General features: G+C 40.0%; 1 protein-coding gene across 2 annotated transcripts in view; it reads right to left on the bottom strand.

Moving 5' to 3' along the window:
• DNAJC1 (DnaJ heat shock protein family (Hsp40) member C1) overlaps positions 1–20,360 on the bottom strand; it is a 95,736-nt gene that overhangs the window by 59,678 nt on the left and 15,698 nt on the right. For both annotated transcript variants that reach the window (XM_077303187.1, XM_077303188.1), the window contains exons 2-5: positions 8,642–8,743; positions 7,815–7,861; positions 2,086–2,251; positions 853–947 (exon numbers count right to left, since the gene is read on the bottom strand). In XM_077303187.1, the coding sequence (XP_077159302.1) occupies positions 853–947; positions 2,086–2,251; positions 7,815–7,861; positions 8,642–8,743 (410 nt within the window). The remainder of the gene's footprint in view (positions 1–852; positions 948–2,085; positions 2,252–7,814; positions 7,862–8,641; positions 8,744–20,360) is intronic.

The following is a 20,360-nucleotide window of genomic DNA, read 5'->3' as shown; positions in this document are numbered from 1 at the left end:
TAATCTTTATAGATAGCCTTCCCTAAACACAGGCTTGTCTGCACCTCACAAAATAAATCCCTCGGCTTCCTTGACGGCTTTAGCTAAGGAGAAAAAAAAAAGACTAACCACCACCGCAAAGCAGTCACAAGCGCTGACAACCAGATATGAAGACTGCAGCATAAACAAACCAATACATAAAAATTAATGTCATTTGCAGTTCACTGAAGCATTACTCACTGATGTCATCAGAACAGAAGACAGGCAGGATGGTCTCTGATCTCCATCCTGCATTGATCCAGTTCATGCCCCTGCTGCGTGAACTATTTAAACCCTTTATTTCTTTCTATGAATCAATAGAAGAAACGGCGGTATCTTTCAGAGTGCTCTGAACTTCACTATCATGCCCTCCCCCATGTTGTTTCTTAGCTTTAAAAAAAAATGTTCACGCAACCAGGAAGCGAGACTTTTTTTTGGGGGGGGGAATGCTTTTTGTGTTTGAGCTTCGAAAAAACTTAGCCAAAACTCAGGCTAACATAGCTACAGATAAACTCTACTGTAAGCATCCTGCATTCAGTAGGAACCTTTTTATATATAAATGGGGACAGCATTAAAATCTTCCCCTAGCAAACCACTGCTGTCACTTATATTTATCCTTGTTGCTTTCCTGGATAAAGTACATCCTTCTTGTACACCACGAGGTCTGCACCAACCACTCACACGTCATTAAAAGTAATGACCACAAAACAACTAAAACACACAAGATGCATCCTACCACTGCATCACTTCTTTTCAATTCTTTGCATGCCGAGAACGATTTTCTTCAATACAAGAAGTGACTCTGCTACAAAGGCATTCTTCTTACATTCTCACCTTTCATTCTTGTCTCCACCAAGTTTCACTTCATCCAAATTCTTCCCTCCGGTCCTTTTCTTCTTCTCCCTCTTTTTTCTGCTAAGCAGTTCATCCTGAAAAAGACATACTACTGTTAGACATTGTCATCAACATGTGCTTTGCAAAAGTTAGTAAGATTCTTCAGTTTAGGATAACAGAACAGTATTTATGCAAATGTTCAGGGGGGGGGCTGCATGATTAAGAAAAATCATCTATCTTTAACAATAACTGTTGCCATGGTATCCATTCTTTAAACACACATAAACTCCAGCTCTGCCAGTCATGTGTCTCGCGCCACAGCAATCAAAGTTTTCTTTAAATGAAAAAAGAAGCGTTCAACTGGCTTCTTTTCAGTTACCAATTTTCATGAAGACACCTTTGGAAATATAAAGAGGAACGCGTTCTCAAGTCAGGAACAGTGCATTGTAAGTTTCTTGGTATTTAAATTAAAAATGCTCTACTGTTTTATAGGAGGCAAAAAAGTAACAGAACATTTAACCATCTCTCTGCTTCTGTTGTGTGTTTTTTTCCCCGTTCGAACCCTGAACATTTATCATGTTTGAAAGACACTTCAATTTGGGGAGGTGGAGAAGGAAATCTCCATTAAGACATTAAAACCCAAAGTGAATTTCAAAACATCATGACCAGGCATGGGGGGGGCAGGGCAGGGGCAGGGCAGGGGAAGAACCCAGAACTCTTTTTAGGGGAATTTTCAAGGAAATGTTTATTTAGATCCTAGTAGCAATTTTGCACAATGATATTATCAACTTATCTGATTCTATCAGTTTTTTAAGACTGCATTTTATTTTTAAAATCCTTCTTTTTGCAAAAAACCTGAGTTGTTTCCTTCATATCCAACACATTTTTGAAACAATCTAGTAAAGAACTACTGTATTTACCTGAATGGAATTCTAGGTTTTTACCTATATGCCATTAAAAAAAAGAAGAGGCCATCTTAATTTTGCTTGTAACTTATAATTATGTACAGTAATAATTATGTATAATAATTTTAAAAACCTATTGTGTGTAACTCTTTTTATCTGGTTCATCATACATTTGGGCTACATACAATAGTGGAAAGCTAATATCTAGAGGCAAATATGTGTGCATACAAACACACATATATATGGGAGCAAAGGATGAACAGCAAAGAATCCAGAAACCTTCACACATCTGTGGTGATTTTAGAGAAAGGTCATTACCAATGCTTACCAGTTGTTTTTCCAGGTAGATTGACCAAACTACACCATAATGACCCACTGTGAGGATAATGAACAGCAGCAATGCCAATTCAGCATTGCTCATTTTCCTCACTCGCCTGTAGTAGAATACAGGCTGCCGCCAATCTGGTAGCCCATTGATCAGAATATCATCATACCTACAAAAAACAAACAAGCTTTCATGAAACATGAAAATGAAGACAGAATTGAGAAATATATATATATTTTTAAAAGAACAAAATACATTCCATTATATTTTTGTCAATGTTCCCTCTAGGTTGCAGGGACAGAAGAAATTCAAAGCAGCATGTCGCTGAAATGCTCTCCAATGACTGCACGAAAAATGGTAACTCCGCTGTTCTTACAGCTCCCCCAGTTGATTTTCTTGAGAAATGTTTTTCCCCCTCCTCTACAATGAACCATATGTTCAACCTACCTGTCAATCACTGGTCAAGTTTCCAGAATAAAAGAATTACAAAGGGATGATTGAAAGGGGGTTGGGAATGACAACCAAATGCACTTACTTCCTATGGTCCCTTAATTTATAAACATTTATTATGAACAACAATAAACCAAGTACCTTCATGGTACAACAGGAAGTTCTATATATGCCGTTTTATCTATATTCTATATAGCCTAGACTCAGTTTTGTTTTTGTTTTATCTTGGCACCGAGAGTAATTTCTTTAAAGGTTAGGATTTTTAGTGATCAGAAGTCTGGAATTCAAATTATCTTTTAAGAATATTACTTTTTTTTAATCACCGCCTTCACATTTTTAATATGGTGACATGCCTCCCTTGTTGGTTGCTTCTGCACTTTATGAAATATAATAATAAAGCTATTTATAGAAGTCAGTTTCTTCTATATTTATTCCTTCTCACTGTCACTTTACTGATTCATAGGGGAGGAAGAAACCAGCCATTTTTTACCTGCAAATTTAGCCGGGTTCGATCACTTTTAGAAGGAAGTCGAACAAGGGCCAGACATCTAATATTAAATTCACTCAGAATGGAGACACTCAAAAATATTGTATGCTTAAATTAATCCTAAATGGAGCGCAGCTCATTGAATATTCTAATCACGCAGTTTCCAGAACTAAATCTGCACTGAAAGGCCTAATTTGGTGCAACACATTGACCAAAATATTTTAATTAAAAATATTCTGAGTTAGTCGCAGGCCTAATTACAGGAATAGAAATAGAGCCTATATTGTCATGCAGGTCAGTAGAACTCAGTAGTAGGTTTTTCTCAAGTAAATTGACCGATCCAGGAATAATAGCCCAGCTGCTAAACTGCCAGTCTTGACATGTAAATCAATTTAAATGCAACAACTGCAGTAGCTACTTTGATAGTTATTAAATTGATACCTTGGAGATGGATTAATGAGAAAAAATTTGAGTTATTTTTGCCAACGTTTGTTTTTGCTTTTTTCTTCCAAAGAATAAAACTTAAAGGCGCTAAGTATAAAATAAGCAGCGTTCAAGAGAGCTGAAGAAGTTTAACCTCTGATTACCCACTGTTCAAGGCAAGCTGTTAATTATCTGACGGTCAAAGAAAAATATTCTACTAACTTCCACTGCTGAAAACCAAAAGGATAAACATGAGGTAACTTGGGCAGCTACGTCAATTACATTAAAAAAAATAAATAAAAGCTTGAATGCATCTCAAAAGCTTAACGCTTTTCAGCAAAAACCCTTTGGTATAAAGCAGAGTGATACCCCCCCCCCAAAAAAGAAAAATGATCAGTAATCCAGGATGACATTTCAATCTCATCTACAAAGGGGAAAGAAAAATAGTCAAATCACTTTGAGAATGTTTTCAGTCTACGTCACTCATTTGAAGGGTAAAAACTTTCACAAGGGGAAAAAGAAAAAAAAATTAAACAGAGATCCACATGAACCTATGTACTAGAAATGGAGTTTTAAAAGTACATGTAATTTCTATGTCCAGAAGCTACTGTCACTGAATAGTTGTCTTGGAAAAATTTACTCCCTGCCAGTAAAGTTATCCGCTGTTTAAAAATGTGGCAACAAATATTACCATCAAACATTAATCTCCTTAAGTCATCACAGGCTTCAGTAATACGATTTTTTTTAAACCACCCATTTCATGTAAATCCAAATCCAAGGCAGCAAAATCTCATGCAGTAAACGCTCTCAACTCCACTCTGCATTTACCAGGCTATGACTGTGGCATTATGCATTATGAACAAAAGTCTCCACGGATTTAGTTCCAGAATCAATGCTCTATTGATTTTACTATCAATGAACATTATGGCTCACGCGACTGGCCATTTTAAGGAAAGATAGCTTCTATTATAACCCATTTTTTAGAATATATACTGTCAAAAGATAAATCATTCCTTTGTATGGTAATTGAACACTGTATTGAAAAATTAAGACATCTGCTTAATTTTTAGAACTACATGTGAACAACGATCTTTAAGTTACTCCGAAGCCTTTGATCATTTTTAATCTAGTTTTTCACATTTAGGAAATTAGTTAATTAGGAAGCATGCAGACGATTCATTAAAGCACTTATTTGCAGAAATCAATCTATCACCTACACTAGACCATCAGAGCTCAGGCAGCAGAATTAAGCACATCAGGAAATCACAAAGCATTCTGGCCTTTATGTCTGCCTTACATTTTATCATTTCACCTTTTCACTTTGTGCAGATGTGCTGAACACACCATGCAATGAACTACATTTCAGGGGCGGGGGGAGAGCAATAAAGGGCAAAATATGTTAAATATACGTATATACAAAACAGACAACAGTAAGGGGGAAGGAATCATTTTCAAAGCGGAAATTCCACAGAAAAGCCACAGATGAAAACTAATTATTATGCTGCAGCAGAACAGTAGCTTCAGGTGAATTCTGCAATGCAATCGTTGAAATGCAAGGGAATTTACTATATTCTACCACGCTTAAATGTATGCAACTTGTTTCTACACTGCAACTGTCTAGTGCTATATACAGACATTTAAAACTGCCTGCTTATTTGACATTTTTTAAGAGGCTCAATTTAAACAGTGTAGACAGAATCTTAAAGCTGTGCTCCCAAGCACAGAAAACGGAAGGGTCACTGAAATAAATGGCATTTATGCCTACAAATTCTGAGAATTTCAGAATCCGAAGGGCTAAAAGAACTAAAAAGAAAACCATTCCTACCCTTGTAATGTTGCCAAAAACATGAGGCAAATGCACTCAAGAATGCTTCATGTATTTTCTACGTGGTACACCAAAAAGCCCTCTTCATTCCAGAAAAGATGCTAAAGCACACGTTTGGTGCTAGAAACATTATTTTGATACTACCACTACTGGTTCCTGTAATCTGTCCACAAGCATTCTGAAAGATAACGGTGAGTTCAGAGGGGCAATTAGAAAGGCAGGATAGTTTGTTTATTTATTTATTTATTATATTTATATACCGCCCTCCCTGAAGGAACATCAAGTCTAGGTAAATCAAACCATAAAGCCCTTACAAAACAAATTTACTCAGATTACCTTTGGAAGAGAGAGAGAGAGAGAGAGAGAGAGAGAGAAAGAATCTCTTGGAATTCAAACCACTCCCCTTCACCACATTACAGGCAGGCAATGAACTATAGCAGATTTACTTTGTAATTTTGCAGTTAATGTAACTGGATTAAAAAGAACTCCCAGGTTCAAGTCACATGTGCTAGCAAACCCTGAGGTAAATTTAAATGTCATTCTCTCTGCTACTCCATTTGCCTACTCTGAATAGAAAGGGCAGGATATAAACACACTGTGCCAAGATTCAACAGCACTTGGTGTTCTCATACCAACTTCAGCCTCCACCCAAGATCCAGAGGTAGGGAGACACTTCAACAACAGCTTATTATGATTGGGAAAAGACACATGGAGGGGGGGCAGCATTTAAAATAGTTTGTATTTTTTAGTAAGTAGGAAAAAAATAGTTAAATGCTGAGAATAATACTTGCTCAATCTGCTAAAAGGGGAAGATGCTCCACTAAGAATTTGGGCACAGATAAATACAGTTAAGGACTATCAGACCTGTAACGTGGTTCCAGAGAGGGAACACAAACTAGAGTTTGAGGCTATGGTATCTGTTACTGGCAGTCGTACTTTCCAAACTAAGTCTATGATCCACATCTTGAAAACAAGGGCCAAGAGGTTGAGAGTTATCTCCTAGCAAAATCTAGAGATTTGAGGCAGGGGGAGACTAAAAGATGTTAGCAATGAATATTCTTGCACTCTTTGGAAAATATTAGCATGAACATTCAGCTAAATACCCCATAAAATGATTTTTGTTCACTGCTACTTATTCCATAAACAGAGACAAGAGTTGTAACAATTTAATGAAATCTGTTTCTAAGAGCACTTAGTTATAAAAACACAATCAGCACTTTCTGGGAAATGGCTCCATTTTATTTCCCAATAACGGTTGATAGTTCAAAAGAGACATTCTGGCATAGCAGGTGGGGGGGGGGGAGGAGAGGGAAAATGCCCCAAACGGAAATTTTAAAACAGAAGTAAATACAAATGTACAATGTGTTTAATATTATTCTGCAATAACCAGAGAGCATACAGAATAAGAACAAGTGATGGTGTGTGTGCGCACACAGGGGTGGTGCATTTAAACTAGCTCATACCTTTTGCACGCATTTGACATCAGACATTGACCCCCTATTGTTAAACTTCCTAAACTTTCTTGATCTATGACTCCAAGCTGAAAGACTGCAGTGGGAGGCAGAGTAAAAACCATACACAGAATCTCCAAAACTCCTCTGAACACTGTTCCATGGCTCTTTCAACACAGAGGATTATCTGAAAGTAGATAATCTCTACTATGAGACCTGGACTCATGCCAAGGTTTCAACAAAGCCAAGAACCTCCTGGAGAACTTTCAGCATCCTTACTCAGAGAACTGAAAGCCTACAGATAGGTCACACAGAACTCCTTTGCTGTCCTTTTCTTCAGCCAAAATATCTGGGGCACCAACAGCTAAAGTGAGCATCCTAATAAATCACAACACCCACCTGAAAAGTAGCTCAAGGGACTGTGTACTAAAATCCTCCACATTGCATTTCTGCAGGTATTAAGAACATCTAGTGTACTTTGTATACTTCAATCAAGTCCAATCATACTGCATGAAATAGCTACAAGCATTCGATGAAAAAAAGTGTTTTTAAAACCAACTGTCTTTACAACAAATTGAATAAAATAATGGCTCATCAAGCAACAGATTCTGCTTAAAATTTCACAGAAAAATATTTTCAGGAAAACCACAAATAAACTGAATTAATACATTTGGGTTAAAATATACCAGAAACAGAATGTGTTCTTTCCAACCCAACATCTCTAAAAAAAACCAACAATTTGTCCTGCACTAACTACTGTGAACATTTCTATAGGTCACGCTGATGCCATGATCTGAGGTTCAGATTAACAATGAAGAATAAATCAACAGCTGGTTTAAGCAGGTGTTAGTAGCCTAAAAGCACATGTTTATTTTATAACTGATAAAGTTATCCCCTGCTCCCTTATCTACACATTAGGACTCAGAGAGCCCATTTATGCACATGCAGGAGAGATGAAGGACATTCGTTAAAGCAGGGGGGAAATGTGCTCTGGAAGATATTCTGTGCCTTTAGAGATATTCTGAGCTCTGACGCTTACGTTAGTAGCTACAGGAGCAGAAAGACTTTCTCTAAAATTCACACAAAACAAACTCACCTATGCCTTCTCTCTTCATCTTTTAAAACCTCATAGATGGCCACCAGCTAGAACGAAAGTTTATTTTCATTTTTTTTTCAGAATACTATAATCTAAACAATTAGCAACTGTTCGTTACAACATTACGAAGACACTTGGCCGAGGTCCTCTAAAAGAGATTGAAGGATATTCCAACCCATTCTAACATTAAAACTTCCAAAACCTCTACGTAGTTTTACAATCTTTGTAAACGTGTTTTCACCTGTTTTTGGTAATGAACCACCAGTTCAAAGGTGACATTCACTGATGTAAACAAAAAAAGCGTCTACATTTAAAAATATGCCTCTATGAAGATCCCTTGTATAAAACATTTCCAAAGAATAATTTCTGTTGAAGAACTAGATCACACCTGGCTTGAAAAATATACCAACACTGTAAAGATTAATATTATATACACTGTAAAACTGTAACATTCAATATTCTATACATTCAATATTAAGATGTTTTCTTACTAAATAATGCCTTCATAAATGATATGTGGCTTCTGGCATTATCCTTTAAAAAGAAACAAACAGCAGCTCACCATCCAACTTCCCTCAAGTCTAAGCGAGTCACTGAAGAATCTTGAAGACATTTACTTGAAATTTTGTAGGGGTTATAATCTAACTTGCAAAGAAGAGGCTGACACCTAAACTCAGCTCAAACAAAAGCTTCAGGATTTCTAAGTTAAAACATTTTTTAAATATCACTCCGCCTTCGCAATTAAACTTAATTCTCTATGGCCGATTGTAGAGCAAGCCAGGTGCGTCCCGTCCTCCGAGGCTGATGTTAAAATATGCACAACTTACTTGTCTAAACTGAGTTTCTGCATTTTCGTCTTTATTCTTGTCTGGGTGCAATATTAGGGAAAGCTTACGATATGCTTTCCGAATGTCTGCTGATGACGCATCCTGCAAAAACACAAAGCAAACTTTGTCAGAAATGGAGTCCCAGAATCTTGTTAAGATGTGAGAAGACAGCCAACCAACTGCAGGGACCCGAGGCGATGTAATCTGAGCAATCATTCTTAACAGCCGGGATATGCGGCCCTGCTGGCCCACATGACTGAACAATCAGTCAATCCAATTCGCCTCTCCTCTTAAATTCTCTCAGTGCCGTGTGCTCATTACAAGAAGACAGTCTTTGCCAGAAACTTTCAAACACTTGCTTCTTTAAAACTGGTCAATAAATCTCCAGTGGCCATTAAGAGATCAAAAAAACAAATTAAAATTAATACATCTGTGTATCTTCAAGAAAGTTCCTTTTTACTCAGGTTAGTATGCCCCCCCCCCCTTATAAGTTTCAGGCCTTGCTTTACACCATGGCCTTAATATTAAATCTGCATCACTGTTAATCCTTTGCAAACTTCTTCTGCAGTGTTTAGGAAACGGGCTTTTAAAAACAAACTCTGGCTTGCATTCCACGACGAACAGACTGCAGCAGACACCTGACCAGACAATCGTCCTTTTTGCCATATCAGTTCGGTTTCGTTTTGTTTTTTTCAAGCACGAGCCTGTCTATTAATTGCATAAACACCACAAATTCTGTTACTAAAATGACACAGCATGAAAGAGGTTACAGTTAATCCCTGCCTCCTCCCTGGAGGAAAAGGCTGTATCTATTACCCACTGGAAATTGCACAAAGTATCATTACATATATCCTGAAAACAACAGTTTAATGACCAGCATGTCACAGACGATGTATTCAGAAAGCAATATATAACCACCATAATAGTCTATAACTTAAACAAAATATACCCTAGGCAATCTACTACTGTTAGGCGTACAGCAAAAGCCTTGCTATGAAAATTAAGCATGCAAATTTGATATCTGTTGTGTATTGGACTGCAAATGGAAGCTAGAAAGAAATTCTTGTGCAAAAATGAATGCAAGTTCTAGAGAGAATGTCCTTACAATCTATGACAGTGGCTTAAATCTGGAAGAAGTCCTGAAACTACGAAGCCAAAAATAAAACAATTAAAGCAGCACTGTAATTAGTCTGTCAAGCTTTCCTGCACAAAGCACTGTTTTCATTACAGATTTATAGCACAAGCAGAACAGGATAAAACATTTCAGTCTAGAAAGGAATAAAGGGCGGGGGGGGTGTTGCATGCATGTGCGTTTCCCTGTGTATGTGTGGGAATGTCCACAGGCATATGGAGCTACCCTCACAAATATTATCCACATTGTAAAACAGATACGTGAAAATGGCATGCAGCTATCTGCAGGTGGGCGTCATAATTTTTCCAATCTTGAAATGGAGACGGGGCTGTGTGCAAATACGGCAAATACAAAATATTTGAAAAGGCCCTATTATTGCAATAATTAACTAAAAGACGCGTTTGCTTGATTCTACTACACAAAGGTCAGAATTTCATCATTAACGTTAAACTCCAAGCGTAACTCCAAGAGGAAATGTTCTTCCAGAGGTACATGCTTTTATAGACTTGAATTTTTGCTAAAACTATATTCTGCGGAATTCAACGGATGTTTGCAGGCAACTGGAAGCTTCTCCTTACAACTGAACCAACCCTGCTGTGCAAAATAAGAGCTACCTATTAATTCTGATATAGGAGTCACATTTATAGGTAGACAGTGAAACTTTTCACACCGATTCCATTCTTAAGACTCGAAAAAGGAGAGAGCTGTGCCAAATTGGTTAATTCTTGAGTTCCAGAGAGAAATGCAAGGATAAACTGAAAAGAGTTCTTCTACACAGCACGTCTATATGTTATGTATGTAAATGAAGTAATTTAAGGAACTAGAAATCTGCACCTCTGCCTACTGCTGCAGCAAGATGCCTCACTAACATAATTTCATTATATTTGGACATGGGCTGAGAGGAGCCGAGCTAGCCAGTGCAATATTGACCATGACTTTGCAGTCAATTAGACGAGGACAAATTGTGTTCGGCATCTGTCACTTAATTGTGATTAAACCCTAAAGGGGGGGGGAGGGTGAGAGGGAGGGAGAAGGTCTGGGGAAGGAACACAAGGGAGTGAAGAAAAAATGTTTAGTGCATTGTTTAGTGCGGGGGCAGGTTAGCTGAACAGTGGTGCTATACTAAATGACTCCCTCATTCTCAGTGTGGGAGCCCACACCAGAATCCTTCGTTTGTGCACAACAGGCCTCCAGATATTTTGCTGACCCGACATACATTGTCACCTCAGGTCTCTGAGAAGCTTCCAAGATGATGCAGCTGTTTGGGGATTTCTGCAAAAGCCAACTATGTGACGAGAACCACGCAACGCCATGCTGCACACATTCCAGGTTTGGGCTCTAGGACTCTCATCTCCTTCCCAGAGATTTTTTCTTTTAAAATTACACACACCGAAGTACTACACCCAGCCCCCCATACACACACACACACAGAAGTAGTCTTACTCTTCAGGTCAACATTCAAGAGCTTCTGGAGCTGGAAACGAATCTGTCTAGGACTAGTGTTAGAAGAATGGAAATTCAGCAAATCCCAAGGGCATTTTCTGCAAGACTCACAGAGCTCGCAAGCTATAAAGGTAAACAGAAGGGCAGCATTCTAATTGTGTCTGATAGGGGTCCGGTGTTATGGCTAAGGCCTGGTTCCCACTGTAGTGACAAATCTGTACTGCTTCAGAAACAGGTGAAGGCTGAATGTTCCTCCACAGATACTGTTTCTTTAAGCCCTCCAGATAAGAAACTGGAGAGGGAGGTGAGTTCTAGCCTAGATGTCTCACAGTCGTGCAAGTTCCCTATGGGGGGAGATGGGGCCTGGGGGCTTTCTGCACCAAAGGATATTCCATCATGTGAGTTCCCCTGCTGCAGTCCGAAATGGTACAGCCCCAAAACATTCATCGGCTCGATGAGAACTAAGGCTGCGGCTTCCCCATCGCTACCTTCGCTTACTTAAAAACAGCCCGTTCTTAAGCTACGGAAGTGAATGCTTCCCATTACGACACAGGTGAGAACTGGGATTTTCACAAGCAGCTTGGCTGTTTACCCACAGGTTTGCAATCAAAATACTTTAGATTCACCCTCCTCCCCTCCTTCGTGTACGGCGGCATTCCTTCCAAGTGGCCAAGCATTCATCACACTGCTGATTAGAGTGCATGCTGCTACACTGAGGAACATGTTGTTGCAAAATAGGTTAATATTAATTGTAGGCATTGATCACTCCAGCATTTCACGGTATTGAGTCATTTTAATCATAGCGGACCGATTTCATTAATGACACGGCAAGAGGCAATCTTTTCTCTCTCTCTCTCTCTCTCAAAAAAAGAATCTAGTGGTTCTTCTGCAGCAGAGTTCGTTTGTCCAGAACATTCTTTTGCACACACATAACATAATGACATTGTGAATAATATTGGGTAGGATCCTTTTTTCCCCCCAGTTTAGTCCCATGCAAATTTATTGCAGCCTAAACCTCTTGATTCAATAGACTTGGGACTGCAGCAGCTCTGCATAAAAGGGCACCAGTTGCCATCTAAAATAACTCCCCCGCTGTAACTTAATTAATCCGGCAGAAGCTAAGCTGGATCAGCCCCAGTTAATACTTGGACAGAAAACTGCCAAAGGCTGCTATACAGAGGAAGGCAATGGGACGCTATCGCTGGATGTCTCTTGCCTTGAACAACCTACTGGGTCACCGCAAGTAAGTTGTTACTCAATCCCCCCATTCACATTATAAGGAAAACAGGGGCAAGCCAATGATGGGTTAGGTAATTGAGAACCCCCCGAAACATTCCTTAGGCTTTGAGAAACTCCAGAAGGGGCACCATCATGAAGAATATGGTTGGGAAGCTAAGCTGTGTACATGCCCACCTGGAACCCCTCCTGACCGCCTCCAGGCCCATCATTGGCCATTTTGGAAGGGGGGTAATTGTGACCATATATGGTCATATCACCCCATAAATATGTAAAATAACCAGAAGCAGCCACGGTATCCATTAGCATACCACAATCACCATGTCATAGATACCTCTTCCATCCACCAAGTAACACAACGGTACAAATGAACGTGACCCCTGAGCAAGCACAGGCATAGACATACAGGCATGTGCAGCTACCGGGGCAATCTTTGGCAGATGGAAAAGGTGACCAATATTGTTCCTGTAACTGGCCAGGGCATAGTGAACTGTGTGGCCAGGACACATGGCTAGGATGTTCCACAGCAACAAGGCAAGTTCCCTTTTAGAAGAAGGGAGGTTTCTCCATCTGATCCAAAACTAAATAAAACCAAAAGTTTTCCAGAAGTCAAGGTCATAAATATATTTTTCTTTTCTCCCATTTTAAGCTTCAGACATGTTTCCCTGCCAACATCCAGAATACAAGCACAGAAAGCACAAAGAATACAAGCACAGAAGGACCACAGTTTTCATGCTAGATTCCCAACATGCATTCTGCAGCAGAGAACACAGAAAGCATGATGATGAAGTTCATTAAGCCCCTGTCTTCCACCAAGCAGCAAGAGCTGTTGCCTTCAGGCAATCATAAAGAAGAAGCCAGGAGTTGGTTTTTATACTCTGCTTCTCTATACCCTAAGGCAGGCTTTCTCAACCACGATTTCATGAAACCTGAGGGTTTCTTGACAGCCCTGGAAGAATTACTGGAATGGGTGGTAGTTAATTCATTTTTATATATTTTTTTAAAAATTGTGAAACATGTATTGAGTGATATAACTGTATGTGGTTATGTCAACCTGCTCCTTCCTCTCCAAATGGCCAATGGAGGGGAAAGGGAAAGGCCATTGGAGAGGAGAGAGCAGGTCGACATAACCATGAACAGTTATATCACTCAATACATGTTTCACAAAATTTTAAAATATGCTTCCCATGATCACATCACTTCTGGGGGAGTCTCAAAGTGGCTTACAATTGTCTTCCCTTCCTCTTCCCACAATAGGCACATTGTGAGGTAAGGCGGGGCTGAGAGAATTCTGAGAGAACCATGACTGGTCCAAGGTCACCTAAGCAAGCTTCATATAAATCAAGCCTGATTCTCCAGAGTATTACACCATGACAGTGAAAGCAGTCCTAGGAATATGTGTATTTTGTCTTCTTGTCTTTAGGAAGTGGTGCTTACATCTGGCAAGAAAGAAAGGGCATTACCAATGTGACTTGGTCTTGCAAGTGGGCATTCTGCCTGCCATTTCTACTGCTAAAAATGGAAGAGGGGAAGACAAGACGGTACGTGAACAGGACATCCATACAGAGAATGTAGTGGGACTTCACAACACTCCTCCAGCTCTCATTTTCACAGCCCATTCCCAATGGATATACAAACTGGGGCACTTTCTTGATAGTTAAGGACAACCTCAGTTCAGAGGCAAGGTAGACTGCCTAGAATTGGGTGGCCCTAAATGATGCTAGTTTTCTTCCTAGTAATACTATCTTGCAACATGGTTCAGAAATTCACAACAAAATCCAGAAATCTTGATGGCAACTTTCTCTTGAACACAAAGAATTATGGTGTTTCAAACACTGTGTGATTTCAAAAACAAAGACACCCTTTGGTCAAGAATCAATTTACATATTGAATTAGCTGCCTAATTTACTCCACTGGTGTTCCACTAGCATGTAAAATCTATTCACATGGTTTGATGCCACTGCATGAGTATGTTCATGCCATCCAATTTGTTTCCTAAAAGGGCAGCTGGTCCTGGCATCAGCACACAGCAGGATATTTGTAAGACCAAATTCTATAGGTGAATTCACTAATTTCTTGCCAGATCTAAGCACCACTTCCTAAAGACAAGATAAAGGGCATTTCTGCACACTGAAAAAAATAGAGTTACACCAGCAAAATGGCATAGCACTAAAAATTATCACGCCTCCAGACATTCCTCATCTACTGGCTCTCTTGCTTCCACCTGCCGCCTTCTCACACTTCGTACACTCCACAAGCACTGCTTGAAATGGCACAAGAGAGCAATGGGCTTTACATGTGATTCTCTTCTGCCTGTCAATCAAGCCAGGCAGCCAATTCCCTTTTGCAATATTTTAAAGGGCCTGAGATGCCCGCTAATATTTTTTAAAGTAAAATTTCTCTATTGAAACACCTATGCATCTAATAATAGATTCATTGCTTTTTATAATGCCACCCCTTATGGAATCACGAGTCTGGAATCTTAAAAAAATTAATCTCGTTCCTGATTTGGGGGGGGGGGGTGTAGAGAGGCTTGCTTTGTGTGACAACTTTGGGGGGAAATTCTTTTTAGTTTTGCCCACATGATTGAATGCCTGGAACGTTGCTCCAGGAAGTTTGCTCTAAAAAAAAAGTCCCTGGGAGAAGGGAGGCGGGTGCAAGAGTGGGACATTGGAGGTGGAGATAGCACTTCTTTGCCTCCATACATTTCTTTATCGTGTGGCTTGATGGTTGCTCTCCCGTAGCTCTTCCTACCTAGGCTGAGGAATCCACTTTATGCAATTCCCCGACTAGTGCTTTAAAATGGTGGATGTTGCTTGAGGTTTGCTGGATGGACAGGGGAGACCAGCAATGTTGTGCAAAATGCCAAAATTATGGTGCCTTCATAAGGTAAGCATTTCGCTATATTTATTGGGTACAGAATGGACCCAAAAACTCCTAGGACTGGTTTACCCAGTGAGTTTTTGGCAACATGGTTGAAATTCAGATACAGTCATTGCTATTCGATGTTTAGACGCCCCACTTGATGCTTTGACGCCCCACTTATTTATTTATTCGATTTTTAGGCTGCCCCTATTGTCACAGCCATCTTGGGGCAGTTTGCAATACTGTTAAAAATACAGTCACAGTTAAATTCATTAAACAATTAAAAATAGATCAAGCAATTAACTGCCAAACAGCTGGTTATATCCCCAGTTAGTTCTGGTTGGGGGTAGACAATGCGCTGTTGGGTTGCAATACCATTTTGACCTTTGTTTTCCATTTGTACCCAGCTTTGGCTATATGTATAGGAAAAACATTTTAAACCATTTTTTGTTTGACATAAGCAATAGTAATAGTTTCTGGCAGTTCATTTCAGCTAACTTTATATACATCTTCAAATGTTTCCTTCTTTCCTTTACCTTCAGCACGGAGTACTTCACAGCCATAAATATCAATCTCTGAACAGTTTTGATTTAGAGCGATAATTTATCCCGAAACTGCTGAACAAGTAGTATTGTGATCTCTTCCCAGTGTTACATATTTGCTGAAATAGCCTGCAGGCGCCCAGAGAACAGCCACGGACCACCATTAATTAAAATTAGTCATATGCTCATCTTCTCCAAGAATGCAACATTTCCAGAAAGGGTCTTGAAATTTTTAAAAAATGACTAATACAGACAAGTGTGGAAAGCAGAGAGGCAACACTCAACTTCATGACTGAACAGTCTTCATGCAAGCGTACAGAATTCACACTCTAACATGGCCTTACATCCATGTACAAAGTCAAAATTCCTAACAGAATAGCAAGGGCTTGCCTTTTGCCAATACCTACACTTCCAAATTTGCTCAAAGGTCAGTTCAATTATAACAACTGCTGCTCACAGAATGCTTTTAACTTTACAATACAATTCAAAAAACTCAGCAGCTTCACTTAGTGCAGACTCACCGTCCACAGGAACCATAAAAACCCAAACATTTAGGTGTTCCTTCACTTGCCGTCTTTTACTTTACCTTTTTTTTTTAATAAAGAGGAGCACATGCAAGTGGAAGAATCAAGTCTGAACAAATTAGCCATATAACTCTTCCCAGAAAAACCCTGCAGCGTGAATCTGGAGGAAGGTGTCTTTCCCAGGGGAGAGTTAGGGAAGATTTACACATGATCATGGCAGTTCAACTGTCATGCCAATCATACAGATGACACGCAAAGGCAGAATTCTAACTCAGCAATAAACTATGTCTGACATATTATGAGGCCCCGGCTATCAATCCAGCAGCAATTCTGCTATCAAGCCCCTTCTAGAATCAATGAGCGACAAACCCATTTTGATCAAAAACACATTGAAATTGAAATTTTAAAAAATATTTATATTGTTTTCGGTTAACCTAAGTTTGTTGAGACTCTCCAAGATAACAACGTAGGCAGAGCCCACCGGAACTCGCTGTGAACTTAAACCAGGGGTAGTCAAACTGCGGCCCTCCAGATGTCCATGGACTACAATTCCCAGGAGCCCCTGCCAGCATTCGCAGCATTCGCTGGCAGGGGCTCCTGGGAATTGTAGTCCATGGACATCTGGAGGGCCGCAGTTTGACTACCCCTGACTTAAACCCCTGACTTAAACCCTGCTGAGACTTACCATTTCTGCTTCTCACAGGGCACCTAATTCACATACATGGATCATGCCGGCAATACAGATGAAAGACAGACCATTTGCACAAAGTATACATTACACCTGCAGAACATTTAAATGCTCATGGCGATGCAGGGGCCAAGTGTGGGAAGCATAACCAGGCGACAAAGGAAAATGGGTCTTGGGGGAGTATGGATCATACTGGCTCCAGAGGATCCTCCATCACATGAAAACAGCAAGGTGAGAATGAAATCTGAGAAACAGTCCCCCTTGGCATAAACTCAAGGATAATCTATGGGAAGGTGCTGTTGCCTTGAGGTGACAATAAACCTCCAATTTACTGAAATTGCTTGCCCTAGAAATTCTCTGAAGTCCAAACTTGAGTATCTTCCAGGAGCATTGTAAGACTTGCAGGTAGAAGCTGACTTTTCAGCCTGGGTCATGATTGTAAAAAGCTTTAGTCCTAGATGTGTCTCAAAACTAAAAATAGCCACACGGTCGAAGAATGGAAACCATCTGGAATCATAAGTATATGGTTAGAAGGGTGAAAGTTATCATATTGGTCTAAAGCGAACCTCCAAAACAGAAAAAACATGTACTGGATCGAATCCCACCAAGATTTCCACAGGTGCAAGGGCAAGGGTGGTCTTTATCAATCCTCTTTCCATTGGACACCTCTGAATCTCCATTAAGCCACTCCAGGGGGAGGGGTCATCTATTTCACAGGAGCAGCATTTGGGGACATTTTGGATTGTACAAAATATTGTGCAAGCTTTTTGTATAATCCAGAACTTTTCATCAAGCTGGATGCTTATAACAACAGGGGGGAGAGGGGAAGAGGAGAGGTTTCAGGCCCTGATTTTATGCTCCCCTGCACTGCATCCTTTGTAGGAAAGTCAGGAAGATTTTGGGTCGGGTATCAAGTTGCACTTTTGGCCTTCTCATAAAAAAGAAAGAACAATGGAAGCTTTTCAATTGTGTTCCTTCCTCAGCAACCCCACAGCAGACCTGAGATAACCTTTTATTTTCTGAAGTTCTCTCTTTAAACACATGAATGATGTGCCTTAGATTAAATCAGACCACTTGCTCTATCAAAGGCCATCCATCCTGTCTACTCCCCGGTCTCCAGTTTCACATCACCAACTATCTGATCCTTTCAAGTACAGATGGAGGAGATTTAACTTGGGACAAATTAAGGCCCCCTCACTAACACTAACATAAGCCCTCCCAGGTATTTCAGTGTTTGAACCTGTTGACGCAATTTGGCAAGCTAGTGCCTCCTTCTCATGGGCCACATTAACCCGTTCTATGCCAAACTCTGTAGCCATGCCTATCAAACCATGCCATTCAATGCTCTAGAGACGCTGCCTTCAAACTTTGGTTTTTAATCAAATTAGCTTGTTACTTTTCTCCATCAAACCTGTTGCTTTTTCAGCCACAATTTTACATAACCGTTACCTTTCTAGTATTGCCTTTGGGAATAATTTTACTTGCAGTGGGGAAGGGGGCCTTCCATTAAAAAAAAAGATGAAGCAATTTTGGAGGATGCCAATAGCCATACTGGTGCTAAACAAGATGCAGCAATAAAAATCACGTTGCATTTGTGTTACTTTCGCTGATCCTGCTTTTGTTAGCAAATTTTGCAGTTTTTATCTAAATCATAACAATACTCACAACGTCTGATTTCAAAACCATCTCCAGATATTGTACTGCTCGGACTAGGTCCCTCCTGTTTCCATAAGACCTGACAGAAGTTTTATCCAGCCTGGGTAACATTTCTCTCTCCCACTTAGGAAGAGCTGAAGCTCCACCTAGAGGCTTGTAATCTCCTCATGTCACATGCAATATTGCCTAGAAATGGGAATAATACTGAAGTGTCAGAAACTTCCTTTGTACCTCCCATTTTGTTATTCATAACAGCTTCTTGCCCTGAACCTCTCCTGGCAACATCAGCTCCTTCACTGCCATCAAGTGGTAAGAAGCCAAAACTGAAGTTAAAACTGCAAACTCTCCCGTCAAAGTGTCAGGGCAGATCTAATCGGACTAATGGGAAAAAGATACGGACACTCTTAAGTTCAAGGAAGGCTGTTTGTTCAACAGCTCTAGATTACTAATTAGCTGTTTTTAAAGGTAGGTTTGGCAGCTTTCCATAAAAATCCCACAAGCTGCCAAAACAGCGTTCAGGAGATAGCCGGTTCATCTGACCATATGAAACAAATTGCGTTTCTCAGCTTGACCGGTGCTAATGTAGTGATAAGCAAAATAGGCATTCTAATATTCCCAAGGCCCAGAGGTTGTAAAAATGCCAATTTCACTGAACATGTGTGAGCATTGCAGCACAGACCTCTCCTCTCTTTGCTGAAGGATGGTCTGTGTTTCTGTTTAGTCTACAATTCATGGGCATTTCAAGATACATTTGCTTCAATTTCCGCATCCACCAACCTTCAGAGACTACCATATGTGCGATGGGGTTTGGAAGCAAAATCCTTCCCTGCCAGAAGGCAGCTGAGTGAGTACATTAGATTTGACTGCACAGTGAGACCTAGGATATCTAGCACACAGCATTATATGATGTAGACTCTGCTAAGAAAGGGAAAAGATCCTTGACCTTCTTGGGCACTATCATTCTTCATTATGCTTGCTCCTTTGCAAAGCCGTGAAATTCAGCAGATCATTGTGCACACAAAAAGGCAGAAGAGACAATCTTAGCATCTATCAGGGCAAACCTGGCTGGCTGCAATTCCTGATCAGCTGTATGTTCATAGAAGCCTGTAACCAACTATACTTATTTCCCAATCTATATAAAAGGAGCAGTAAACTTTATCACATTATGTAGAGCAGGGGTGGGCAAACTGTGGCCCTCCAGATGTCCATGGGCTACAATTCCCATGAGCCCCTGCCAGCAAATGCACTTTTTGATATGAAGGACTGTAATTAACTTGCTGGAATAGAAATCTAAACTTTCCTCACCTCTATTTGTCTACACAAACCACCCCGTATTGAGTCTGCCATGAAAACGCTAGAGGGCGTCACCCCAAGGGTCAGACATGACTCGGTGCTTGCACAGGGGATACCTTTACCTTTACCTTTACTCCACAAGGAATGGTTAAAGAAGGTGAGAATAAACCGAAACCTTGTTCCAAAGCAAGCAATTTAAATACCCATCTCTTTGTCCACCAAAATTAAGTCAATCCATGTGATTTTAGAGAGGTGTTCTAAAATACACCATCTGATAAGGATAATTCACTGTCTGCAGCCATTTCCAGAAAAGGCTGATCGAATCACAATCCTGAATATT

This window comes from Paroedura picta, chromosome 11 (assembly GCF_049243985.1).
Source record: "Paroedura picta isolate Pp20150507F chromosome 11, Ppicta_v3.0, whole genome shotgun sequence".
Lineage (NCBI taxonomy): Eukaryota > Metazoa > Chordata > Lepidosauria > Squamata > Gekkonidae > Paroedura > Paroedura picta.
Note: the sequence above shows the minus strand (reverse complement) of the source record. Positions and strands in the feature narration are given on the sequence as shown.